This window comes from Tursiops truncatus, chromosome 6 (genome assembly GCF_011762595.2).
Source record: "Tursiops truncatus isolate mTurTru1 chromosome 6, mTurTru1.mat.Y, whole genome shotgun sequence".
Taxonomy (NCBI): Eukaryota; Metazoa; Chordata; class Mammalia; order Artiodactyla; family Delphinidae; genus Tursiops; species Tursiops truncatus.
Window position 1 is genome coordinate 78230918 of NC_047039.1, and position 27949 is coordinate 78258866.

General features: G+C 45.9%; 2 protein-coding genes across 5 annotated transcripts in view; one reads left to right on the top strand and one right to left on the bottom strand.

The window, feature by feature from the left end:
• Positions 1-27949, bottom strand: part of LOC101334385 (protein SPATA31F1-like) — a 115156-nt gene that overhangs the window by 79866 nt on the left and 7341 nt on the right. For both annotated transcript variants that reach the window (XM_073806244.1, XM_073806243.1), the window contains exon 2: positions 27813-27896. The gene's annotated coding sequence lies outside the window, so the exon portion shown is untranslated. The remainder of the gene's footprint in view (positions 1-27812; positions 27897-27949) is intronic.
• Positions 240-27818, top strand: PHF24 (PHD finger protein 24). Of its 3 annotated transcripts, none has more exons than XM_033858208.2 (8): positions 240-569; positions 17390-17771; positions 18416-18601; positions 22034-22112; positions 22409-22614; positions 22960-23120; positions 23440-23535; positions 23854-27818. In XM_033858208.2, exons 2-8 carry the CDS (start codon positions 17394-17396, stop codon positions 23948-23950), a joined length of 1203 nt encoding a protein of 400 aa, XP_033714099.1. In that variant the 5' UTR covers positions 240-569; positions 17390-17393; the 3' UTR covers positions 23951-27818. The 3 variants fall into 3 exon arrangements, with proteins under 3 accessions (XP_033714099.1, XP_073662346.1, XP_073662347.1); XM_073806245.1 differs by having other exon boundaries at positions 24791-27818; XM_073806246.1 differs by lacking the exon at positions 240-569 and having other exon boundaries at positions 17523-17771; positions 18481-18601.

Consider the following 27949-nt stretch of genomic DNA (forward strand, 5'->3'; position numbering starts at 1 on the left):
CAGGATGCTTCCGCTTCGCCACGGTGCGGGCGGGACTGGGAGCGGCGGCATTCCCCGCGGAGGCCTCCCCCGGGCCGCCTCCTCCGGGCGGGCACTGACCTTGCCGCAGGCGTCCGGGCTGCCGCAGTCCCAGCGCCGCAGAGCCCGGAGCTGGTGGGGGGCGCCCACTGGCACCCGGACCCACAGCTCGTCGGGGCGGGCCGCAGAGCCCATGTGGAGCCGCCGCCCTCCCGCCGTCCCTCGGCGCTTCATTCCCGCGCGCGGTCGCCGGCTGAGGCGCGGGGGCCGCGCGTCTAGGCGCCGGGGGGCGGGGCGGGGCGCGGCGCGCGCCCCCCGGGCCGCGGAGGTCGTCTCGCGCGGGCGCACGCGCCGCAGCCGCGCGGGGCGGGGAGGGCGGGTATGCTCTGGGCGCGCGCACCGCCGTCGCTTCAGCCTGGTGTTCCGCTCGCGCAGCCTGCTCCCGGCGCTCGGCCGCAGCACGCCGACTCCGGAGCGGCCATGGGCTGCGCGGGGCCCGCGGTGTAGAGTCCGCCAGCCCCGGACCCGCATCCCTCACCCTGACAGTCCCGGTAAGCGGGGGCGGGGGCGGCGGGGACCAGGCAGGCATCGTGAGGGGCGGGTCTGCGGGCCGCGGACAGCCCTCCGTGGACTCAGAGGTGCTGTGTGGGAGCCGTCCCGAGGGTCTCCCTGTGTAAGTGGATGAACCCCGAGTATCCCTGCCTCTACCCCTTGGGAGAGTCCCGGAGGCGGTGTGCGGAGCCGCCCCCATGGAAGACCCCTGTGCGAGTGGAGATTCCCAGGGCTCTCTCGGCATTTGCTGCCACGGGGAGGCCCAGTGTGGAGGACGCCATACCCAGAGAGACTGTGTACCTACGGGAGGGCAAGGGTGGTCTCTGGTGTTGTCTCAGTGGAAGACCATTCGGGAACATAGGGGAGCCTTAGGAGCCTGCACCGTGGGGACGGACCCCACAGAGGACCCGTGTATATAGGAGGACCCGAGACTGTGCCCTAGAACTGCCTGGAAGAAACCTCTGACTGGAAGGAGAGGACCCTGCCATGGGATCCAGGCCAGGAGTAACTTCCCGTATGCACAAAGGTCTTTGGCTTTGACCTACTTCAGGGCTCAGTGTTTCCTAACTTGTATCTCTCCAGCGTGGTCGAGAGGCAGGGGTCCTGTGGGGCTGCGCCTTTGTCCGTTCGTCCCCCACCCCATTAGAGTTTGTATTCTCCGTGGTAGCCCAGTTGGCTCCAAGCTCAAGGCAGGAACTTCTCTCAGAGCACAGGGTGCAAGAGAGGGGAGGACCAGTGAGGCCTCTGAAGCAAAGAAAGGAGATTTGAGCCCCTGAGCTTGACCCTCAGGAAGAAAGCAGTAAAATCAGGTAGAATAACTGACTCAGCCAGGTCCTGTAGAGAAAATCCTTTGACGGAAGGAAAAAAGGATATGTAGGATTATTGAGCACCAGTGTGCCAAATACTAAACCAGGGATGTTTAACATCTCATAGAATCCTTACAACAGCCTTATGAAATTATCCCCTTTTAAACATTTGGCACTTTAGACTCAGGTTTAGCAATTTGCCCAAGGTCACAAAGCATGGAATCATGAAATCTGTTTTTCTAAGTTTTTTTGGGTATCAAGGAGAGGCAGAAGCAAGAATGTTTATTTGTTAATACATTGCATTAAGATACCAAGCACCGGGCTTTGCAATAGTATACGCTCAGTAAATGTGATGATTAATTAAGTGGATGAAGACAGTTTAATTGGGGATGAGTGTGCTGTAGGAACTGATTTCCACTGAACCCCCAAATTTCAGGGTGTGGCTTCCTTCACTGGCAACCCTACTGTAATTATGCCTCTGGGTGGCTCTGCACTTAATTGGGTCTGGGAGAGGCCTCTGGGTGTAGTCTTTGACAGGACTTGCTCTGGGGATCTAGTGGAACCCTTCGGAGGATGTAGTATTCTGAGACTACCCTCCCTGCTTGCAGAATCCTTGAGGGAGAGGACAGAGAGACAGGATCACTTTTAGGAAGCATGACCTACAGTGTCTTTGTGGCCATCTGACTCCATGCACTAGCAGACATTGGTCCACAGATACCACTCAGGATACTTGCCCAGCAGTGCCTCTGCATGATGAGGAGGAGGGCAGGAAAGGCTTAGAGCCAAGGAAGGTTTATTGGGAGTCCATCGTCTGGGGGAATGCAAAGGGTCTGTGCCTGACATCGTGATGCACCCTCATCTCACCCCCTGGGCTGTAGTAGCTTTCATTCCATCTGAATCCCAAGGGTGTGAATTTGGAGCCAAGGATAGACTCTGGTTTCTTGTCCAAAAATGGAGTGGTGAGGGGGCTAAGCAGTGGAATTCACCAGAGTATTCTGGAAGAGTTTTCCTGTTCCCCTTCCTTTCTCCTTCCACATAGCCAAACCTAGTGACATCCTCCTTTAACAGAGGTGGGTTCCCTGGGCTCCTGGGGTTACATAGTGAGAAGGGAGATCAGGCTTGTGAGAAAACAGAACAACCTGGGTGTGGCATCTCATGCACAGCTCAGTGGAACAAACTCTGCCAAAGGCTGATATTGGTTAAGCACCTGCCCATTAGAGAATTGTTTATAATCCCCTTTCAGTTCAAACACCTTTCATCAGTTTAACACACCAAAATAAACAGGGATATATATCTTTTTTAAGAAAATCAGAGCAAGCCTGCAAATATGATCTTTGCTCCGATTCAGAGATTTGTCACTGGGTTTTATTCCTAAACTGGTCTTTTTTACTGAGGGCTCTTGGTATCACACCCACTCATGACCCTGGAAAACTTGCTAGATGGCTCCAGGTGCTCCCCAAATATTGGACCTTGGATATCACTTCTTTGATGTCCAGCATTGGGTAAACGTTAAGATTACAAAATCCTAAGAATACTGACTGTCTCCTCTAATCACAACATGAGTCTGCAAATCAAATCATTCCACAGTGGGGATGAAGGATGTCATCAGGTGGCCTTAATCTTCTTTTTTTTTAAAAAAAAAGCTCTCTCTAAAGAGAAATAAAAGGGGAGAGCATGGCTCACACAATTTCACTTGAGTGTACACAAATGAGTCTGGATTTTTTAGCCTTTAATCTTCCTTATCATCTCTGACCACATTCTTATGGTTTTCTTCCTCCTACATTTGCCATCTTTAGACAATGCTTCCTCTTCCTCAAACACATAAATAGTAGGACCTTCCCCTGCCCGTTTCTCATACTCCTTATATTTTTTTCAGTACACCTGTTCCTAAGTGGATCATATTTATGCAAAAAGTTTCCTTTCTTTTTAGCTACAGAGTCTATTATCTTCCAGTCCCACATGCTTTTCTCCAGCAGTGCTCTTGGTTTCTGCTATCTTCATTTCCCAAATTGCTTTATTCATTTCTAATGGGAATATCATTATCTACTCCAACCCCTCAATCTTAATGACCAAGTTCTGACAGAAATGCTTACCAGCTTTTGACCAAGAAACCAAGACCATCAGTGTCCAACTGGAGACATGACTATTTTTTCTATTATAACATTCCCCTTCATCCTTCCTTCCCTTCCAGCAATCCACTCAGAGACCCATATACATTTACTAAGTGCTACCCACTTGCCAGGGCACTATGCTAGATAAATATGAGAGTTCCTTGCCCTTGAGGTGTTCACATAGGATCAGTCTGCATTTCTCTAATCATTTACTACAAAAAGTAAGAAGAAAAAAGAGAAGTACAGCTTTACAGAGTATCTATAGGAATCATCATACAGTACGCCTTTTCCCAGGCATCACTGAAGCACCACTGCTGTTCTGTGCCTCCTCTGGCAGCCACATCCTTAGCCCCGTGCCATTGCCCTGCCAGAATTACTTCCGCCCATATACTTTGAGTGAACTGGCCACTCTTGGCTCTCTATGATAATAATGACGGTACCTTATATTTGGATAATATGTGACAATTTACAAGCCCTCTTACATGATCTCATTTGGTTTTCAGAAATGTTTCATCTTAACTGTGGTCTTCTTACTAAAACAACAGCATGTTAGTTGGCTGGCTGGTTTTCTCTCCTTTTTTTCGTTTTGTTTCATTTTGTTTTGTTTTGTTTTGTTTTTTGAGCCTCCTAATCAGGGTTACGGGTCTCCAGAGGGAAAGCCCCAATGATTTACTACAGCCTCTACCTACCAGCCCTTAGGCTATGAAGAGGAGTTTCCTGTTGGGTCCAAAGGCCAAGCAATGCACTCACTGGTCAACCCTAGGACTTATCAGGGCTGTCCTGCTACCTGGCCTTAGAAAATCCAATTCTCTGTGTTTTCTTTCCTCCCTGAAATCTAAATACATATTCCCTTCTAGACAAATAGTTTAAGCATACTATCTCAAACCAGTTCTCTGGGCTAATTCTTATGTGAAGGCAGGTTTCTTTGCCTATTTCTATCTAACACCCGGCTGGCTTCATACCATCTAAGCCATCATGGAGTCTCCATATAGCTCCATGCCTTGGCATGTGCTTTTATCTCTTCCTGGAATGCCTTTTTTTCCCTTATCCACTGGGGTAACTCCCACTCAGATTTCAAAATTTAGCTCAAGCAACACTTTTTTTTTTTAATCCTACACTTATGCCCCCTACACACGCACATACTCACACTGCTTTCTCACAGGCTGAGTGAGGTTCCATTTGTTCAATCTACCAACAGTTACTAAGCGCCTAATTTGTGCCTAACACATAGTAGGCTGCACTCAGCAAATATTTGTAGAATCAACAAATAAGTCATGATAATTAAGGTATAATGAGTGCATTAAATGGGGCTGAATCTGTGCTTCAGGGCCCCAGAGCAGAGAACAGGGAGTGTCTCTCCATCTTGCTGAAAAGCTCTGCTTGCTAAGTGCAGTCACACCAGCCAGTCACTGATGGTGCGCTATTCCTTAACTGTTGCTCTGCTTCTGTGGGAAGCCTGCACTGTAGCTTCTCATGAAGACCCATCCCAGGCCCCTAGAGGCTAAAGATCATGCCATAATTTTGGCCTCATGTTTATTAGAGCTTTTGGACTTCCAGTAAATATTAAACAACAACAGCACCTCCCTCACACCTCATTCTCCTGAGCTGAGTCCAAGAAGACATTTTTACTCAGTCTTCGGCCCTCCTGCTCCTTGGAAATCTCAGAAGAGTCCTGTGCAGTCAGGGGTGACTGTGTCTTCCTGGGCTGACTGAAGCCAGTGCCACTGCACTGGATAAACAGAGGAGACTGGAAGAAGACAGGGAGGTATCATCAGTTAGACCCCTTTAGACATGAAAACTAAAAGTAGCCCATAGGCTACTGCCAGGCAACAGAATGGCTGACTAGAAACAGGCTCCAGGAGCACTGTGGTGAGGCAATGGATTCCTAAGGCAGGACCAAGATACTGGAGATCAGCCAAACTATTTCGGGCTTGAATTCCTCAAAGACGAGCAGAGGGTAAGGAGACTCTTTGATAATTTTTGTTTAAAGTCTCTAGATTGATGTTGATGTGCACAGTGAACTTAGGGTCTCTGCTGTGCATTCTGCATTTTGTAGACCCTGGTTCTGCTGGTTTTCCATACCCTTATGGCTAATCACCTGCTGTGTTAGGTACATGGCTTCCTTGAGGTTCTCAGACAACCTTTTAGGCACATGCTATACCTGGAGCCAATTGTCAACCACCTTGAAATTTTTCACCCTTATTTGCAGATGCTGCTCATCTCATGCTAAATTTCTCCAGCCCAAACCCAGGAGGGAGGAGATACACTTTTAAGTTTACTGCACGTGCCCTCAGGGCAGCTGCCCGCCTGTCGGCCAGTTCACAGTGCCCCCAGGACACAGCATAAATGCAGGGGACTGTTGACTTTGGTAATATTAGTCTCTCTTTTTTTATAATTGTGGTTGTGGAAACTGGCCAAATTCTAAAATTCTGTAGCTCTCTCCTGTGGTCAAAGAAATCACCCATAACTACTGTATGGTTACCTGTTCTCATCCCTGCTAGCCCTGAATCAGCAGATAGGGTCCCCTCTGGGGAAGCAGAGTAGATGTGATGAGATGAGCAGGTGACTGTATAGTTTCTAGAATTGTGTTCTGAAGATTTGGTCTGATCAGTCTCTCTGGCCAACTTTGAGGAAGAGAAAAGGTAGTGACACCATGATCTCAAACTTTTTATGTTGCCTAGTTATCTCTGCAACATTCGTTGAACCAAGATTTATAGAACACATACTCTGTGAAAGGCAGTGGGAACCATCTAGACTTTTCTCCTTCTCAATCTCAGTGAAAAACTGGGATTCCTTTTTCCATCTGCTCAACCCACTCTGGTTGTTTTCCCCTGTCTCCCAGCTCAGAGGTTTTCTTTGCCTTGTTCCTGCCTAGGGAAGCCTTCATAACCTCCAAACAATCACTTTTAGTTGCTTTTGAGCCTTTTTCAAACAGCTGCCATTCCCATACCAAGAATCAGATGAAAGCAAGTAAATGTGCTTTACATTTAGCATGCCCAGTGAGGAGACTCCTGCCTGTTGAGAGGCTCCTCACAGCCAGAAGTCTTTATCGAGAGCTTTGGAAGAGGTTCCCTAGCTGCCTTCCTTTTCCTTATTTTGCCACCAGCTCCTGCTGTGGAGCAGCCCCTCCTCCTCTTACTCCCACCACTTTGCCCTTATAAATCATCCCCCTGCGTTGTAAGCATGTGCTCTGCAGAGAATGGGTGTGTCTTGCACGCACACATTTCAAGCTGCCCACATATGTCTTACTGCCTGACAGATTCATCTAGACAGACTTCTCTTCCCTGAAGAAAGTTTCTGGTTGTCATCTGTTTTCATTTCCTCCAAATCGTAGAGTCAGAGAGCCCTGTTCTACCTCATGTCCCTCTTATTCACCACCACCTGCTCCTGCTCCCATGAGGTTTTTTTCCAAGCCTTCCCTAGGTTCTACAAATCCTCTGACAGTCACATCATTCTTGGGACAATATCTTTTTATCCCTCTTTCATCCTTGTTAGGGAGGCAGAAAACCCCAGTTCCACCCATCAGCCAAAGGAGTAATCATTAGATATAATTTGTGGCATCTTTGCAACTTGATTTCCTTTTAACTCACTCTTCTTCCTAGGACTCCTTCCAGCACAGCAGAGGCCGGTTTTTCTCATCAGGCATTTGTTTTTAACTCCTCACTAATCAGGACCACTTGTTTCTCTAGAAATTAGAACTGATTTTGTTAATTTTTCCAACACCCCAGGTGCACATCGTGGATATTTCAGCATACTTGCTTTTAATCAGGGTGTCTTTTGCATATAGTTTCAACCCTCTCCATTAAGAATTAAGGGGTTTTAGCCTCACTCTTAAAGCCTAATTCTGATGTGTCCTCACAATTTACTCTCAAAATCAAAGCCTTGTGATGAAAATGACTTGGGGTCTTGTTTGGATTTTGATGCCTTCTTTTTAATGGCTCTGCTCTACATTTGCTGCCCTTATGGGCATAAAATGGCCTAGAAAACTGAAGGGGGAATAGCAGTACTCCAAGATCCTGTGGTCAGGGCTAGAAAGTAGTTTTTTTATTTGTTTTTGTCTGTTTGTTTTGCTGGTGGATGTTATCTTCAGTCTTCATTGAAATTCCTTTGAAGATAAACTCCAAATCCACTGCAGTGACATCATTAACAGTTGAGTAGCTTAATAGTGATTCTTGGTATCCTTACAGAGAGTAGTGGTTGTGCAGGACTGCAGTGTGTTGGGATATGCTTGTGGTTAGTTTGCCAATACACAATGAGTCAGGTCACTTACAGAGTAACCCTCCTAATTGGCTGGCCTTTGTTCAAAACTCTTGTTACATTATCTGAAAAAGCCAGTAAGAACCAAATGAATACCATTGATTTTCCTCCAGTGAATCATTCTTGAATAAGTGAATTTCGTATGGTTATTCCACGTCTCCAGATAAGTGTTTATCAACCTTTTTTTTAACCCATGCCTTCTAGCTGATAAACATTAATGTCGGGACTTCCCTGGTGGTGCAGTGGTAAGGAATCCGCCTGCCAATGCAGGAGACACAGGTCCAATCCCTGGCCCGCGAAGATCCCACATGCCACGGAGCAACTAAGCCTGTGCACCACAACTACTGAGCCTGCACTCTGGAGCCCGCCAGCCAGAACTACTGAGCCCACATGCCACAACTACTGAAGCCCACGTGCCCTAGAGCACAAGAGAAACCCGCGCACCGCGACTAAGAGTAGCCCCCACTTGCCACAGCTAGAGAGAGCCCGCGCGCAGCAACAAAGACCCAGTGCAGCCAAAAAAATAAATAAAATTTAAAAAAAAATTTTTTTAATTAATGTCTTATGACTGCTCCCTAAAACTTCTACTATGACTTCTAGGAGGGGGCTGCCCCCAACGATTTGGAAAGCTAGCACCTTCTGTATCTCCCCCAGGAACCAGGAGGATACTGTCAAGCTCTGCTGTTTTGTTGTCCATGTTACGAAAAAAAAAGTAATGGCTTTTGATATTTGCTTTCCAAATATAAATATAATTTATATGATTTTTCAATCCACTATTTCTTCCCTCCTCCTGGAGTTCTGATATATAAACCCCTATATGCCCCAGGATCCAGCCAATGTGAGTCATTGCTCTGATCTTTATGTTCGTACTGGATTAAACCAGTTTTTTCTCTTTATTTTTATAGCATGAATAATATATCACAAGTTATCCAATAATTCTCCTACTAAGGTTATTTCCACCTTTTTATCACTGTGAAAAATGCTTTGATAGGGACTTCCCTGGTGGCGCAGTGGTTAAGACTCTGCCTGCCAATGCGGGGGACATGGGTTCGAGCCCTGGTCCAGGAAGATCCCACATGCTGAGGAGCAACTAAGCCCACAGGCCACAACTACTGAGCCTGCATGCTTAGAGCCTGTACTCTGCAACAAGAGAAGCTGCTGCAATGAGAAGTCTGCGCACTGCAACGAAGAGTAGCCCCCACTTGCCACAACTAGAGAAAGCCTGCATGCAGCAACAAAGACCCAACTCAGCCAAAAATAAATAAACAGTAAAATTTTTTTAATGCTTCGATAAATATTCTTTTAAATAGGCCCACAGGTAGAGGATCAAACTCTTGTATGTAGTACGGTTTTCTTCATTCAAAAGTATATTCGTATCAGTCCAGATCTGCTAGACCGTCCAACCTCTCAGACTCTTAAGGCAGCCTTGAGAATTCAATTCTTGCGTCACTCCAGTCAAGGGAAAAGCATACCTTATACCCCACAATGTTATCCTTGTCTTTCAGGGGTAACTGTCTTTAAATCAAAAGACAAAAGCGTAGTTCTCTAATCAAAAAAGTATAGTGATTCTAAGGCTGTGTTTTTCAAATTGCCAGTCCGGACCCATTACAAAGTCACCAAATCATTTTTTTACGATCTTTTTCTTATGTGGACGATTTTTTTTTAATAGTTATTTATTTATTTGGCTGCACGGGGTCTTAGTTGCAGCATGTGGGATCTTTTAGTTGCAGCACGTGAGATCTTCATTGCAGCATGCTGGCTCTTAGTTGCGGTATGTGGGATCTAGTTCCCTGACCAGGGATCAAACCTGGGCCCCCTGCATTGGGAGCGCAGAGTCTTAACCAGTAGACCACCAGGGAAGTCCCTGATGTGGACCATTTTTAAAGTCTTTATTGAATTTGTTACAGTATTGCTTCTGTTTTATGTTTTGGTTTTTTGGCCGTGACACGTGGGATCTTAGCTTCCCAACCAGGGATCAAACCTACACACCCCACATTAGAAAGCAAAGTCTTAACAAATGGACCACCAGGGGAGTCCCTCATCAAATCATTTTAGAGAGTCACTATCATGATTGTTTTAATGAACTAGAATAGAGAGGATAGAAAATATCTGGGAGCATCACATGTAGTAAAATTAGGATTCTTTCACAAAACTTTGGGTTCAGTTATAGGTCTATGAACATGTGTTTATAATTTTGTGTATACAGGGTCACATCATAAACTATACTTCTTACTATGGGTCACAGTCAAAAAATGTGAAAAACATACCACAGAAAGTTTTCTGAGGAAAACACTGTGGCCTTGGAAATAGTAATTGATCATGAGGAAGGTTTGCAGTGAAGGGCTGGGTGTTAGTTTTGCATTCTCCTTCTTGAGATGGTATGCCTGTTCCTCTCGCTGTAAGTTGGGGACCCGCTTTTCCACCTAACTGTAGAGCACAGCCAGTATGCATAAGCCATGTGGGCAGTGTCTGCAGACCGCAGGCCTGGGTCCACAGCCTCAGCAAAAGCTCTAACATACACACACTCCCTTCTCCACCCCTAGCCCCATTGCCACCCAAGGCTGGATACCCTCATTAGGTCACATGGACTTTTAAAAGAATATGGAAAAGAAGCATTCTAAATGCTTGACTACATATTCCAAGCATACGCATTAACAGATAGAGAACTGAAGCCCAAAGCAGTAAAATAACGTGTCCTGGGTCACAGCAGATCCAGAACTAAAACAAGTCACCAGGTTGCCTCTGTGACTTTTTAAATTATATAATTAATGTACAAGGTAGGAAAATTAGAAAAAAACAGATTAACAAAAATATGAAAAAACATACATTCTTATAAAATTAGATCATAACATGAGCATTTCTGTAACTTGCATTTTTCATAAATATGTTCATATATTTTGAACATCTTTCCACATTAATAAATTTACTTTTACCTTAATGTTTTTCGTATTGTTCATTCTTACATTGTACCATAATTTAACCATTCCCCTATTGTCCCATATTTGTTTGCAACTGAGGAAAAGAATGAGTTTTTAATCACCTTAAACAGTTTCCTAATTTGATCAGTAAATGTTTCCTTGAACTTCCCTGGTGGCGCAGTGGTTAAGAATCCGCCTGCCAGTGCAGGCAACATGGGTTTGAGCCCTGGTCCGGGAAGATCCCACATGCCGCAGAGCAACTAAGCCCGTGCACCACAGCTATTGAGCCTGCACTCTACAGCCCACGAGCCACAACTACAGAAGTCCATGTGCCTACAGCCCATGCCCCACACCAAGAGAAGCCACCTCAATAAGAAGCCTGCACACCGCAAGGAAGAGTAGCCCCCACTCGCCACAACTAGAGAAAGTCCACACACAGCAACGAAGACCCAATGCAGCCAAATAAATAAGTAAATAAATAAATCTTTCCTCAATAAATCTCCTTTGCCACCATCCTGTAAATGACAGTCACTTATTCAAAGCAAATATTCTTTAGTCATATATTTTAATTTTACAAACAAATTTGACAAGTGGGGAGAGGGGATCTTTCCTTTCTTATCAGTAGGTTTATAAATTTAAAAATATGGGTTGGGTTTCTTTGACAACAAGTGATGGCAGGGCAAGCACCCAGACAGGGTAGGAATTTGCACCACTGTGGCCCAGAAAATAGTTGTTTCTAGAAAGAAGACGTGGCTGTCATCAGATTTTATGAGTATTAAGACTTTATTGAAAAATCAGAAAGACATTCACAATTAATTAATTGGGAAATATTATTAAATGCCTTTCCTCTTTTAGACATATTGCTAGGCAGTGGAGACAGGTACTACACATGGTAAAACGATCTAAGAGAGGAAACTGACACTGACGATAATCATCCTATTGAATATGTAATAACAAAGATGAGTGTTCTAGAGCAGAAGAGCATGGTGCTGTCAGCACACCTACCTGGCTTGGGGAGACAGCAGTAACTTCCATGAGGAAGCAGTACTTGAACTGAGCTCTAATCAGGGGAAAGGAATGTTCACAGGTCCAAAATAGAGGGAGCATGGAGACTTCCCTTGTGACGCAGGGGACAGAATCTGCCTGCCAATGCAGGGGACACAGGTTTGAGACCTGGCCCAGGAAGATCCCACATGCCACAGAGCAACTAAGCCCATGCACCACAACTACTAAGCCTGTGCTCTAGAGCCCGCGAGCCACAACTACTGAGCCCGACTGCCACAACTACTGAAGCCCATGCGCCTAGAGCCCGTGCTCTGCAACAAGTGAAGCCACCACAATGAGAAACCTGTGCACCAAAACGAAGAGTAGCCCCCACTCGCCACAACTAGAGAGAGCGCGCACGCAGCAACAAAGACCCAACACAACCAAAAATAAATAAATAGACTTATAAAAAATAGGGCTTCCCTGGTGGCGCAGTGGTTGAGAGTCTGCCTGCCGATGCAGGGGACATGGGTTCGTGCCCCGGTCTGGGAAGATCCCACATGCCGTAGAGCGGCTGGGCCCGTGAGCCATGGCCGCTGAACCTGCGCGTCCGGAGCCTGTGCTCCGCAACGGGAGAGGCCACAACAGTGAGAGGCCCGTGTACCACAAAAAATATATAATAATAATAATAGAGGGGGCATGGCAAACAAAGACTGAAAAACCCGTGTGGTTAGAACAGAGTAAAGAAGGGACACCAGACCGAGGAGAGCCTCACAGACCATAATAAAGAAACTAATTTGGAGGACTTTATCCTGAAAGCTTTGGAAAGCCATTGAAAAGATTTAAGCAGCAGATAACATATCAGCTGAATGTCCCAGAGACATCTTTAATTCAATACATACAAAATCCAATTTCATTATTCCTCTTTCTTATTTCCCAATTTCTGTAAATGGTACTACCCTTCTTCTCGTTAGTCAATTTAAGACTGCCCTCTAAGTCAGGCAGAGATAGGCTGTATGAAATATGAAATACTGTATGACTTCACTTGTGTGTGAAATCTAAAAACATTGAACTCATAGAAACAGAGAGCAGAATGATGGTTGCCAAAGGCTGAGGGGTGAGGGAAATGGTGGGATGTTGATCAAAGGGTACCAACATTCAGATATAAGATGAAAAACTTCCAGGAATCTAAGGTACAGCATGTGACCATAGTTAACAATACTATATTGTGTACTTGAAAGATGCTGTGAGAGTAGAGCTTTAATGTTCTCACCATAAGAACAACAACAAAATGGTAATTGTGTGAGATAAAAGATGTGCTAACTAATTAGAGAAAGAAGAACAACAAAACCCCAAAGTCATAAATATCAGATCAGAAATAAATGAAGGAAACAATAGCAACGATCAATAAAACTAAAGGCTGGTTCTTTGAGAAGATAAACAAAATTGATAAATCATTAGCCAGACTCATCAAGAAAAAAGAGAGAAGACTGAAATCAATAGAATTAGAAATGAAAAAGGAGAAGTAACAACTGACACTGCAGAAACATAAAGAATCATTGGAGATTACTACAAGCAACAATATGCCAATAAAATGGAAAACCTGGAAGAAATGGACAAATTCTTAGAAAAGCACAACCTTCTGAGACTGAACCAGGAAGAAATAGAAAATATAAACAGACCAATCACAAGCACTGAAATTGAAACTGTGATTAAAAATCTTCCAACAAACAAAAGCCCAGGACCGGATGGCTTCACAGGTGAAGTCTATCAAACATTTAGAGAAGAGCTAACACCTATCCTTCTCAAACTCTTCCAAAATATAGCAGAGGGAGGAACACTCCCAAACTCATTCTTTGAGGCCACCATCGCCCTGATACCAAAACCAGACAAACATGTCACAAAGAAAGAAAACTACAAGCCAATATCACTGATGAACATAGATGCAAAAATCCTCAACAAAATACTAGCAAACAGAATCCAACAGCACAATAAAAGTATCATACACCATGATCAAGTGGGGTTTATCCCAGGAATGCAAGGATTCTTCAATATACGCAAATCAATCAATGTGATAAACCATGTTAACAAATTGAAGGAGAAAAACCATATGATCGTCTCAATAGATGCAGAAAAAGCTTTTGACAAAATTCAACACCCATTTATGATAAAAACTCTCCAGAAAGTAGGCATAGAGAGAACTTACCTCAGCATAATAAAGGCCATATATGACAAACCCACAGCCAACATCATTCTCAGTGGTGAAAAACTGAAACCATTTCCTCTAAGATCAGGAACAAGATAAGGTTGTCCACTCTCACCACTATTATTCAACATAGTTTTGGAAGCTTTAGCCACAGCAGTCAGAGAAAAAGAAATAAAAGGAATAAAAAGAAATAAAAGGAATCCAAATCAGAAAAGAAGAAGTAACGCTGTCACTGTTTGCAGATGACATGATACTATACATAGAGAATCCTAAAGATGCTACCAAAAAACTACTAGAGCTAATCAATGAATTTGGTAAAGTAGCAGGATACAAAATTAATGCACAGAAATCTCTTGCATTCCTATACACTAATGATGAGAAATCTGAAACAGAAATTATTAAGGAAACACTCCCATTTACCATTGCAACAAAAAGAATAAAATACCTAGGAATAAACCTACCTAAGAAGACAGAAGACCTGTATGCAGAAAACTATAAGACACTGATGAAAGAAATTAAAGATGATACAAACAGATGGAGAGATAGACCATGTTCTTGGATTGGAAGAATCAACATTGTGAAAATGACTGTACTACCCAAAGCAATCTACAGATTCAATGCAATCCCTATCAAACTACCAAGGGAATTTTTCACAGAACTAGAACAAAAACTTTCACAATTTGTATGGAAACACAAAAGACCCCGAATAGCCAAAGCAATCTTGAGAAAGAAAAACGGAGCTGGAGGAATCAGGCTCCCTGACTTCAGACTATACTACCAAGCTACAGTAATCAAGACAGTATGGTACTGGCACAAAAACAGAAAGATAGATCAATGGAACAGGATAGAAAGCCCAGAGATAAACCCACGCACATATGGTCACCTTAGTTTTGATAAAGGAGGCAAGAATATACAATGGAGAAAAGACAGCCTCTTCAATAAGTGGTGCTGGAAAACTGGACAGCTACATGTAAAATAATGAAATTAGAACACTCCCTAACACCATACACAAAAATAAACTCCAAATGGATTAAAGACCTAAATGTAAGGCCAGACACCATCAAACTCTTAGAGGAAAACATAGAACACTGTATGACATAAATCACAGCAAGATCCTTTTTGACCCACCTCCTAGAGAAATGGAAATAAAAACAAAAACAAATGGGACCTAATGAAATTTAAAAGCTTTTGCACAGCAAAGGAAACCATAAACAAGAATAAAGACAACCCTCAGAATAGGAGAAAATATTTGCAAATGAAGCAGCTGACCAAGGATTAATCTCCAAAATTTATAAGCAGCTCATGCAGCTCAATATCAAAAAAACAAACAACCCAATCCAAAAATGGGCAGAAGTCCTAAACAGACATTTCTCCAAAGAAGTTATACAGATTGCCAACAAACACATGAAAGGATGCTCAACATCACTAATCATTAGAGAAATGCAAATCAAAACTACAGTGAGGTGTCACCTCACACCAGTAAGAATGGCCATCATTAAAAAATCTAGAAACAATAAATGCTGGAGAGGGTGTGGAGAAAAGGGAACCCTCTTGCACTGTTGGTGGGTATATGAATTGATACAGCCACTATGGAGAACAGTATGGAGGTTCCTTAAAAAGCTAAAAATACAACTACCATACGACCCAGCCATCCCACTACTGGGCATATACCCTGAGAAAACCATAATTCAAAAAGAGTCATGTACCACAGTGTTCATTGCAGCTCTGTTTACAGTAGCCAGGACATGGAAGCAACCTAAGTGTCCATCGACAGATGAATGGTTAAAGAAGATGTGGCACATATATACCACGGAATATTACTCAGCCATAAAAAGAAACGAAATTGAGTTATTTGTAGTGAGGTGGATGGACCTAGAGTCTGTCATACAGAGTGAAGTAAGTCAGAAAGAGAAAACAAATACCATATGCTAACACATATATGTGGAATTTTTAAAAAATGGTCATGAAGAACCTAGGGGCAAGATGGGAATAAAGACACAGACCTACTAGAGAATGGATTTGAGGACACGGGGAGGGGGAAGGGTAAGCTGGGATGGAGTGAGAGAGTGGCATGGACATATATACACTACCAAATGTGAAATAGATAGCTAGTGGAAAGCAGCCACGTAGCACTTGATCCAATCAAGTTATCAATTTATTCCTAAATTTCTCTATTTCCATAGTATCAAATCAACTCAGTATCATTCCTGCTGCCACCATTTCAGTTTAAACCCTCTACCTCTTGCCTGGACTATTATAGTAGCCTTCTAGTTGGTCTGAATCTCTCCTCCTTCCCTCTGTCACCTTTTTCCTCAAACAAACTGAGGATAACTTTCTACCCATCCTTCAAGGCCCATTCTGACTTCCAGTAATATGGTCTCACCTTCCTTTAGGCACTTCCAGCACTCTGTCTTACTCTTCTTTGAGTTCTGATATTAAGTACCTTGAGTGATGAGACTCTGTTCTCCCATCTTCTATTTCCAATGATGAGCAGTCGGTGCCTTGCATATAGTACTGTTCAATAAGCCTTGATTATGATGGATTGATAGCAAGGCTAAAATGGACTCTCTGCTCCACTTAGAAAAACATTCCGCAACTGAATTCCACTAAGACCCTTCAGGCTAGGAAATAGCAGACCAGCTTTGCAGTGTGCCATGTCATGCCCTCACTTTCCAATGCCCTGGTACTACAGAAGAAGAGCAAGAATAACATTCCTTTTTAACCTGTAAAGGATATGGACCTTTCTTGAACAGTTCTGAGAATCAAAGCAGAAAATGTGGCAGTGACATTAGTGAAGCCTTAGAAGTGTGAGAAGCACCTGAGAGCTTGTGATGAGCAGGTTGTCTGTGACAGACCCGTAAACAGGCATAGCTACTAATTAGAAGGAGCAAAGAAGTGTCTGAGACCTTGACCACATGGGTGAGGTGGCAGAGTTTCCTGGATGCCTAATTCAGGAGTCCTCTAAAAATAGCAGTTCATTCACTCTGACTCAAAAAGTAGGCGTTTGATATGGATTCTTGCGCACAGCACTTGTCAGAGGAGCATTCCTTCAGTCAGAATTCTGAAATGTGTAGCTGTAGTCTTGCTTTATGTCTTGGGTCATCTTTGGGAGAGACTTGGGCTCTGGAGTCTCCTACTGTCTCAAAGTATCAGAGGCCTGGGACCCCTAGACCTAATTGGCTTTGGGACAGGAAGGGAGACAGAGAGACCATCTCACATTTGTAGAGTGCTTTCTAGTCTACATGCACTGTTAAGCCCCTTTTCTGATGTTATCCTCATGATAGCCCTGTGAAGTGTGCTGAGCAGATCGCCCTCATTTTATAGACAGGAAAACCAAAGTCACAGGGCCAGTCAGAAATAGAACCAAGGTCTTCTGACTCCTTAACAAGTGCTCTGTCCACCCTGCCATGCTACTGAGTTCCAGAAAAGGGAGAAGCTATTTAATAGCGCTTGCCACTTAGGTGAATGGTTGAAACAAATTGCCCTAATGTGGTCAGCCATTGGCTGAGTCTGAGCCCCTCTGCTTTCTGTCCACAGAGCCATGGGGGTGTTGATGTCCAAGCGGCAGACAGTGGAGCAGGTGCAGAAGGTGACCCTGGCTGTGTCTGCCTTCAAGGATGGGCTGCGGGACAGGCCTTCCATCCGACGCACAGGTGAACTTTCGGGGTCTCACCGTGGCACGGTAGAGGGCTCTGTCCAGGAGGTGCAGGAAGAGAAAGAAGCAGAGGCAAGCACCCCAGCACTCCAAGAAGAGAGCGGTGTCAGCCGTGCCGCCTGGGAGAGGCTCCGGGATGGGCGTGGAGTGGAGCCGGAGGAGTTTGACAGGACCAGTCGTTTCACACCCCCTGCCTTCATCCGCCCCACCCGGAAGCTGGATGATGACAAGCCTCCAGATATCCGCTTGGAGCCCAGAGAGCCTGTGAGTGTCCAATAAGGGCAGAATCCCGCAGTTTTAGACCTTCTGGGGATCAGGGAGCAGGAAGGGGAGGCCTGGGTATGGTTGAAGTGAGACTCAAAACCAGAAGGATGGAGCTGAGTCTTTGAATTTCTTCCCCAAGAATAAAAATGTTACATCCTGGATTTGTCTTAGTGAAAGACTTGAGGAAATGGGTAATAAGGAATTATACCATGGCAGCCCTCCCACCTAAGGGATAATACTGTCCCCTGTAGGAGGCATTTGGAAATTTGGGGTGGGGGTAGGGGGAGTTCAGGAAGGTCACAAAACTGGGAGTTGCTCCTGGTATTTGGTGCCAAGAAAAACAGGGATGATAAGGGTCCTGCAATGCCTGGGACAATCTCTCACAACAGATTATTCTTTCCAAAAATGCTAGTAGCATCCCTGCTCAGAAACATGATCACAGAGACCTGAGCAGCTGGAAGAACCTACTGGTTCTTGTCTTCAAGAGAGAGAGCTCTATTGCCATAACATTGGCTTCAGTTGGAGTTGTTCCTTTAGGCTGCTCCAGGGTCACTCAGCCCCAGGCAAGTAGCACTGTGCTTGGTGGCCTAGGATCTTGCTGCTGTGTTTATACATCCCTATACACTCCTGCCATCTTTCCCCAGGTTGTTAATGATGAGATGTGTGATGTCTGTGAGGTCTGGACAGCCGAGAGCCTCTTTCCGTGCAGGGTCTGCACCAGGGTCTTCCATGATGGCTGCCTGCGCCGCGTGGGCTACATCCAAGGAGACAGTGCCGCGGAGGTGACTGAGACAGCAAACACAGAAACAGGCTGGAGCTGCCACTACTGTGTAAGCCTAGACTGCAGGGATGGTGGGCTCCTGCACTGCCAGGGATTTGGCACATTTCCTGGAGGCCCAGTCTTAGAACCCTGGTTTCTAGGCAGTAACCTGAAGAGTATTCAGATTCGGGTCACTAGAGTTAGGACAGACTTTCCTTACCTCAGTACTATTGACGTTTGGGGCACGATAATTCTTTGTTGAGTGGGCTGTGTGCACTGTAGGATGTTTAGCACCATCCCTAGCCTCTACCCATTAGACGCTAGTAACACCCACCCCCAGTTGTGACAACCCAAAATATCTCCAGATATTACCAAATGTATCGTGGGGGAACGAAATCGTTCCAGTTAAGAACCACTGAGCTAGAGGACTGAATGGGTAGGACGAGACCTAATTATTCACAACTAATTCTGCTTGGAGCAGTACTTACTCTCTGTTAGTCTATAGTTGTCATTCATTGTATTCATCTGAAAAACCAACCTGAAATCCTAACCGGCTTGCTTCCAATAGGGATGGATTCCATCCAAGGAAAACATCTCAGTCCTAAGATTCTCACTTGGTCTTCTACCTAAGTCTTAGGAGCATTTTTCTTCATCTCTGAAGCAATCATTTTGTGAATTAAGTAACAAAGGCCTGTTGATTCAGAACTTTGCAAATTATACATAAATGCCTTCCAAATTTTGAAAAGATTAAAAGCCAGATTCATATCCCTTTCTCAGCACACCTGAATAGAGTTCAAGTCTTGCTTTATTGATCTGTTGCCCTGCAGATATCTTCATCCACTGATTTCAGAGTAAGGAGTATCTGCTGTTTCCCTCTTCTTCCTACTGCCTAGGAGAAAGGAAAGATGTGCCACTTTCTAACAAATAACACTTTCTCTATGGCTTGTCCATAAAATGAAGTATAGAAGAGTTATTTCCAGTCACTTAAAATACCTTCTCCCCAGCTGGAATATGCCACAGCACAGCCTGCTCTACAGGCAATCTTCTCTAGTCACCACTCCTCCAAATGCTAGACTTTTCACTCACAGCAACTCTGCTTGGCAGTGTTCTGCTGATGTAGGACTGAGTGTCTCCTTCCTAAACCCTCAGGATTACACAGCTCCCTTCCTGGCTTTCTGTCACAGTCCTGCCTTCATTACCACCACTCTCCACGAGACCTTTTACAAAGACTTCTTCCAAGCTCCTCGCTTTTCTTTCCTTCCCTTCACAGCCAAGCTTCTTGAAAGGACTTCATTATCTCCTTGTGGTTCCCCAACCACTTGTAATTCGGCTTCTTCATCCATCATTTTGCTGAATTAGCTCTTCTAAGGTCGCCAGTGACCTAATTGTCAAGTCCGGTGACCTTTTCTCAGGAATCTTTTACTTGATCTCTCTGATATATTTAGCACTTCCTTACTGCCCCCTCTTTTCTTAGGGTATGAGTATTTTTGTGAGAAGTATTATACAAAATACAGAAACCAGAGAAAATAGAAAATCAATAAAATTCCACCTGACTCGTATAACCACTGTTAACATTACCTGCTACATTGTACAACTCTCTTCTCTTGGCTTCCAGTACCCTCTACTGATTCTCTCCCCAGGTTCTTCTCTGACCATTCTTTCTTTTTTTTTAGATATTTTTTTTTTGATGTGGACCATTTTTTAAAGTCTTTATTAAATTTGTTACAATATTGCTTTTTTATGTTTTGGTTTTTTGGCCACGAGGCATGTGGGGTCTTAGCTCCACGACCAGGGATGGAACCCACAACCCCCTGCAATGGAAGACAAAGTCTTAACCACTGGACCACCAGGGAAGTCCCGACCATTCTTTCTAAGTGCCCTTAGTTTCTTGTCCCAGTCCTAAATGCTGGTGTTTCTCAGGGTTCTTTTCCCACTATACTCTCTCTCTCTGGGTCTTCATCCACTTCGGTGGCTACTCCACCATCTAAATACCAATTATTCCCAAATCTGTGGGTCCAGATCTAAATTTCCTGTCTCTTGGACTTATATCCATCTTGATGTCTCACAGGTACTTCAACATGCCCCCACATGAACTCATCTTTTTCCCCAAACCCATTCTCCCTCCCTTCCTTGTCTCTGTGAATAGTAATACTACCACCACCCCACAGTTACCAATCCCAACTCATTTCTCTCCCTCACCCCTCACGTCCAGTGAGTCAGCAGGTCCTATAGACTCTACCTCCTAATCTCTCTCAAATCTCTCCCCTTTTCTTCATTCTCATGTCTTAGTTTAGCCACTTATCTTTTCTTTATTGCAACAATTACTTAACTGCCCTCCATGCCTCCAGACTTTGCCCATCTAATCCATTCTCCACACAGCAGACAAAGAGCTGACTATGACACTCCACACTTAAAAACCCTTCCGTGACTCCCATTTGCCCTCAGAAAAAAAGGCCCAATTTGAGGGGCTCAATAAAGGGCATTTGAAGCACTTCACAGTCAGGCTTCTGCCTACCTCCCCTCCCTTATCTTTTATCCCCTCCCTACCCTCTCCCAAGACACACACACACACACACACACACACACACACACACACACACACACACACACACACACACACACACACACACACACTCTACATTCCAGCCATACTAAACATCACACAATGTTAAGCACCATTGTGCCAAGCATATACTAGGTGCTCAAAAAGTGTTTACTGAAAGAATGGTTTGAGTTCTTCATGAAATCCAAAAATGAATAGTCATGAAATGTCTGCTCCTGTTCTTTACTGGTACTTTAGAGAGAAAATGATCTACTATAAAGAATATTTGGTAGTTTAAGGACTGTAAGACTGTAAATTAATGCTAACGAAATAACACATCAGTGCTCTTTTGGAATTAAAACTTCCCTGGCACCACAAAAAAATCCACTTGGTTTTAGGAAATTTTTCATGATGGCATCTCTTTCAAAACCATTCTGGAGTTAAAGTGATACAACTTTAGGATTAAATAATTTTTAGAAATATGGAAACTGGAGTTAGAATTAAACTTTTTTAACTAAAATACTCTTTGAACACAGCCTAACACAGAAGCCAGATACATAAAATGGATAAAGATGGAGCTGCTCTGGTTGATGGAGCTAGGGATTCAGAACCCTGCCCACTTGCCCCCTTCTCCCTTGCAACAGCTTCCTAAGGCACCTCCAGGGAACCCCTAAGCTATCTCAGAGAATAATTCAAAAACCACTATTTTAGTAAAAGGGACTCAGGGCTGGAGCCAGGATATCTGGGTTCTGGGAAAGATCCTGTCCAGAGCTGGACAGCTCTGAGAAAGTCCTTTCCCCTTTCTGGGGCCTCAGTCTACTTGACTATGAATGAGAGGCTGGGATTAGATGATCCAATAACTGCCTTCCAGCTGGTATACTATTTCCATCCTTCTTGATCCTTGGCCTTTCTTTCTTACTGGCCAACATGGCCACTGACATAGCTCTTCCTCTTTTTCAGAACAACCTCAACTTGCTGCTAACTGAGGAAGAAATGTACAGCCTCACAGAGACCTTTCAGCAGTGTAAAGTTATCCCCGGTAAGGCTGGATGGTACTGCCAATGGAGAGAGCCAGGCAGATTTCTTCTTCATACTTTCTAGGATGAACCATGAAAGGAGTATTCCAGAATTTGTGGGGCAAGGGCATAAATGGGACCGTGTTCGCAAGCTGTTGGCCCACCACTGGCCACAGCCTGAGTTATCCTGGCTATGGAGACAAAGACTGGATGAGAGCTGTGGGTGGTGGGGCTCTGGAGGGTACCCTAGAGGTGAGTGCAGGTACTCCAGAGGCTGCGGAAAGGGTGGGCCTGGCTAGCACGGGGTGCCTCCCCACAGACTGCTCCCTGACGCTGGATGATTTCCTGCGCTACCGCCACCAAACAGCGAAGCGAGGGGACAGTGACAGGGCTCTAAGTGAGGAGCAAGAGGAGCAGGCAGCCCGCCAGTTTGCAGCCCTGGACCCTGAACACCGAGGACACATAGAGTGGCCTGATTTCTTGTCCCATGAGTCCCTCCTACTTCTACAGCAAATACGTCCCCAGGTAAGGGACAGCTGGGGGTAAACGTCTGTGGGGTATTGGGTGAGAGACCAGGGAAACATGCCGGGCAGGTTGGAGGAGCACTGGGTACTCTCTGAGCAGGAACCAGTACCAGGAAAGGGCTCAGGTTCTATCCAGTAACAGGTGATCCAGTGCCTAGGCTGGGGAAACTGCCCAAGGAAGATTGGTTAGTGCTGGACCCCACTGCAAATGTTGGTGTTACCAGAACCGCTCTGGGCTGCTTCAAAGGGAGGGTGCAGAGGTGATGGTGGAGATAGGATTCTCTGTGGCTTGACAGTTTACAAAATATTTTCACCTCTAGGTCTTAATATATCTCTTCTTCCCCAGAACTCTCTGTTAAGGCTTCTGACAGTCAAGGAGCGGGAGCGAGCCCGGGCCACTTTCCTGGCCCGGGGCAGCGGGAGCACTATCAGTGAGGCAGAGTGCCGCCGTGCCCAGCACTCTTGGTTCTGCAAACGCCCCCCAGATGCTTCTTCCTGCAGTGTCAGGTCTGCTCCCTACCAATCCCTGCCCCCACTCACGTACCCTCCTCCTTTTTCCATGCCAAATGGCCCTTGGTATGAAAGGTACCTACCTCCCTGTTTCTCCTGCCAGTTTCCTCAAACAGCCAGAAGATCCTCCTGTGCATTAGACAGTGGACAGTGACTCCTACTGGCCACGGCATAGAGCAGCCTCTACTCCAAGCTCCATCGCCCCATGTCAGAAAAGCCTGGACGAGCACATCCAGAGCTTTGGGTTCACCAGAATGTGGAAGGGGCCGGGCCTTTCAGTGGCCCGCTCCTAACCACATGTCCTTGTGCCCAACAGCGTCAGCCATGTGGGTCCCATAGCAGACAGCAGCCCAGCCAGCAGCAGCAGCAAGAGTCAGGACAAGGCCCCGCTGCCCACAGAGCCTGAGTCCAGGTGAGTGACACCTCCTCACTGGGCTGTCTACACCCCTGACCCCTACAAACACACAAACACACCCCCACCATCACCCCAAAACAGCAAATGCCCACCCCAGAAACCAGACTTCAAGAGTACACATTTGACCCCAGATCCATAGGGCCAGTGAGCTGGTCTGTCACCCTGGAAGCACAGCCTGCCATCACCATGTCACGCACAAGCCAGGGCTTCCCTGAGTTTTGCCCACCTCAAGCCATGCTGCCACTGGGAGCAGGTCTCATGAGCCTCCAGGCTCAGCAACCGGCCTCACAAACCTGTTCTTTGCTTCCACTCCAGATTTGTGGACTGGCCTACCTTCCTGCAGGAGAATGTCGTCTACATCTTGGCTGCTCGCCCCAACAGTGCAGCCATTCACCTGAAACCCCCAGGATAGCATGGAGCAGAAAAGCTCAGTTTGGGGACAGTGGCGTTCTCTCCCTCCTTTACTTTCTCCCATCCCCCCACCAACCTCTGGTACTGAGACTTATGGGGATGGAGCACTGGCCACATCTCAGTTTGTCACTAAGCTTTATGGCACTGAAATCACCATTCATATCACAACAGAGACAGTAAATGCATTGCCACAGGGAGAAGCCCTGGGAGCTGTGTCAGTATCTGCTCCTGGACCACCCCCTGCCCTCACACCGTAGACTGGACCTGCCACTGCACACGTATATGTGTGCACACACATGCACACATACACACATGCCTAGCTGGCCATGCCTGCAGAGACCTGGTTCTTTTTGGTTGAAGAAGGACCAAAGTTCTTTCGTGAAGCCCTTGATATAAGCGAGGGGGTCTCTACTCAGCCCTTCTATTGGCCAGTTCTGATTCACAATAGATCAGTCTCTGGCCAAGTGATTCTTAATAAGGGGGCATATCAGACTCACATACTCTCCTAGAGATGCTGACAGGCTCCCTCTTCCCACACTGAAAATCCCTTCTGTGGTGAGCCACTGTTCTGGTAGGTGTGTACTATGTCCCTCAGGTGGGATGGGGAAATGGTTGAAAACCACCACTGCACTTATTATTTATTTATTATTTATTTAAATTCAATTCCTGGTGACAGAGAAGGCAACTAGTCTGTGGAGTTCTAATTAGAAAAGGGAAGGCAGCCCCTCCCAGGGACCCAGAATTCTAGGAACCTCTCAGCCAGGTCATTTCAAGTGCAAAAGTCTTTATTTAACAGAACAGTCCAAAACCAAGGTGAGCCATCCTGGCCCCTGTTTTTTAGGTGGGTGCTCATGGCCCAGAGCCCAGGGGCCTGAATGGAACAGGTATGATGGCAAGAGTCTCAGCCCTCTGGGTTAAGTGCTTCACCCAAGTCAGCTACCACAGAGACCCAAAGCCTGCGCTCCAATGAGGACAAGGCCTGGATGGAAGAGGAGAGAAGAAGGCTCATGCTTTTCTATTCTTCCAGCTCAGCTCAACTGCAGACCTAGAAAAGTGTGCCATGGTATGGAGTACAGAGCCAGCCTTTTTCATAGCCCAGGAAAGAGCAACTCCACAGAAGCCCTCAAAAGGGATTCCTTTCAAACCACCTGACAATGAGGATAAGACACTGGAGCTAAGAAGAGGATTTGCATCTCAACTCTCTTGAACAGAGAAAGTCCCAGCAAAGCCTCACAGAAGGAAGAGGTGTTCCCTTCTCCCTGTTACTGAGATATGGCCTGAGCTGCTGCTTTTCCCCATTGCTCACTACATGTCCTTCCCTACCAGCTTAGGGCCTGGCCCTGGCATGGGAAGACTTTGGGGGCAAGGAGAGGCTGCCAGAAGGCCACCAAGCCTGGCCTCCCAGCCCCAGCTGTCCTTCCTAAGTTCTCATTAAATTCCCCAGTCAGTGTATGTTACAGGTAAGCACAGGCCCTGGAGTTCAAGTTTCTGTTTCCAAGCTAATGGCTTAGGTTAGCCAGTTCTGACGACCAAGAGTTATTTGAGAGGGGGTTGGCTCAGTCATGCAGAAGTTAACACAACCCCATTGCTCAAGGCATTTCTATAGAAGCAGCAGCATACAGCTCAGTGCTGCTCAGAAGAAGGCAGGGAGCTGTAACCTGGGGCATGGTAAGAGCACTATATGGTCTCCTCCCTTAGAGTCAGACCTAGAAGCCAGGTAAGAGGCTTCTGAGGTTGGATTATTTAGGACTGAAAGGAAGCATACAGAAGATGAACTGGGTTCATGTGTATGGCTCTGAACATTTCAAAACCCCCAGTTCTTTGTAAATACTCCATAGCCATACTCCTAAGACTAATCAGTAGGAGGGGCCATTATTCAGTCCAGCCAAAAAAAGAAAAAAAAACAAAGAAAGAAAGAGAAAGCATATGACTTTTGGGCCCAAGGACTGCATCCGAAGCAGCCAGCCCTGGGGTTTTGCACTGAGATTAAAGCACATTAAGCACAAGGGCTTTTGCTTACTCTCGGGCAAATCACCTTCTGTGTCAATGGCCTTGCGCTGCTTGATCTCATGGACAGGGCATTTTGAGTAAAAACAAGGTCTGGGCTTCGAGAGCTCGGTAGCTTTTTCTCCTGCCTCGTCATCAATCAAAAGGATTGGCAGTCCATCTTCTTGTTCCCTGATCCTTCACAGACCAAGGCGATGCCTACCTCTCTGGAGCTGCAGCTTCTAGCTTTCTGTGGGTGAGTGGTAAAGACTGGGGGCCACTGGATCAGGCCAGCTGTATCCCAGGGCCTGGCAAAGCAGACCCCAGAGTTCTTCCACAACAGGATCTGGCCCATTTGGGATCACCCTCTCCCTATTCCAGGGCGGCAAGCTTCCTTAATGGGGGTGTGCTGCAAAGGGTCCAGGGGACATTGCCCTCAGCAAAAGACAGAGTGCCCAGTCACAAGAATCCTAGGAAGCAGAAAAGCACACAGAAGTAACCAGCCTCTTCTCCATAGGCATCTAGCTTTTTACCAAAGGAGAGGTTCCATTGCTCCCTCAGTCAAGAGTTGCAGAAGCTCTACCCCAAGCCCCCTTCTGAGATCTCCCTTTGCAGTGTCCTAATCCACGGAGCCCCCCTCCAGTACATATGGAAATGGTCAAACTTGTATAAACCTAGTGAAGCCAATTTCCTTTCCTTTTCAAGCCCTTTCATCATTGTGACTGTCTGAAATTCTGCCAAGTACAGAAATTAGCGACTGACTCTGATAAGAGTATGAGAAAATGTTTCAGTGTTTTCTTCTTGGCTGCCCCAAATTGCAGAGATCAGTTCTTTTCCCAAGCACCACCCGCCCCACCCCCCAGCCAAGGGAGGCTGAGGTTACACAGATGCTCCTTTGAAGACTACTTGCCCTAAGTCTGTTTTTCACCCAGAAGTCCTCTTTTCCATGCTCAGATTTAAAGACAGGGGCATTTGATGACACGACGGAGCTTCAGGGACACAGGGTCAGCTGAGGCAATAGCTGTGGCCATGTAGCCTCTTTAGGTCTGCTCCGTGGCTTCCTCTCCTGAGATCAGCCTTCCCCAATAGATTCAGCCTCTGCGCTTTTGAGCAATGGGCCCCTTTGATCCCAGGGATGGAGCAGTTTCCTTACTCCTAGGTACCGACCCCTTTCAAGAGCTCTTCCTCTGAGGACAGCCACGGCTGAAGCTATGAGCACGTTGCCTCTTTCTGTCCTCAGCCTAAGCAACTGTGGCTGCAGGCCAGACACTGGCCTTTCTGGCCCTGGTGCTCCCTATGGGATGTCACCCTGGCCTTGTTAGAGTGGCCAAATATAGGGGTCCCCCATTCCTATCAACAGTATGGGAAGCACAGAATCAAACCACCTGGGAAGAGGGCACCTCTCTGGGGGGTGGGCTCAGGATTGTGCCTAGGCCTCTAAGCCTCAACCTCAACCACTGCATGTCTCGTGGCTTCAGTAAAGCTGGTGCAAGAAACCATAAAGGCAAGAGGGAAGCTCAGAAGAAGCTGTATGGCAGGGTCACAGGCCAGCCATGACCACCACAGAGCCACGAGTAACTTTCAGACAGGACTGGTGGCAGGCTCTAGTGATCCTGCAGGCATGTCCCCTTTAAACCAGCAGAGTAAAGGCAGATACATACTTGGAGTTTAAAAGGCAAAACAACATTGATGCCAGAATTTCAGGACATCCAGGCGAGCACCTGTAACCGTAACCCCTTTTTACCCCTCTATTTACAGTGGAATAAAATTGCTGCTTTCTCCATGCCACTTAGTTTGAATTGCCCAGAATCTCTCTGGGCCCTTAGCTAAAGCCCATACAACAGAGTTCTTGATTGGGGGATATTAATGCATCCTACCTGCTCCGACAGCCCACGCTGGAGTGGGGTGGGACTGGGCATTTTCTCTGCTGTTGCTTTTCTGCTGCCACTGCTTTTAGCAACCTTGAAAGGAAAGAAAATGAACAGGTTACAGAATCTTCAATAGACCCCACTAG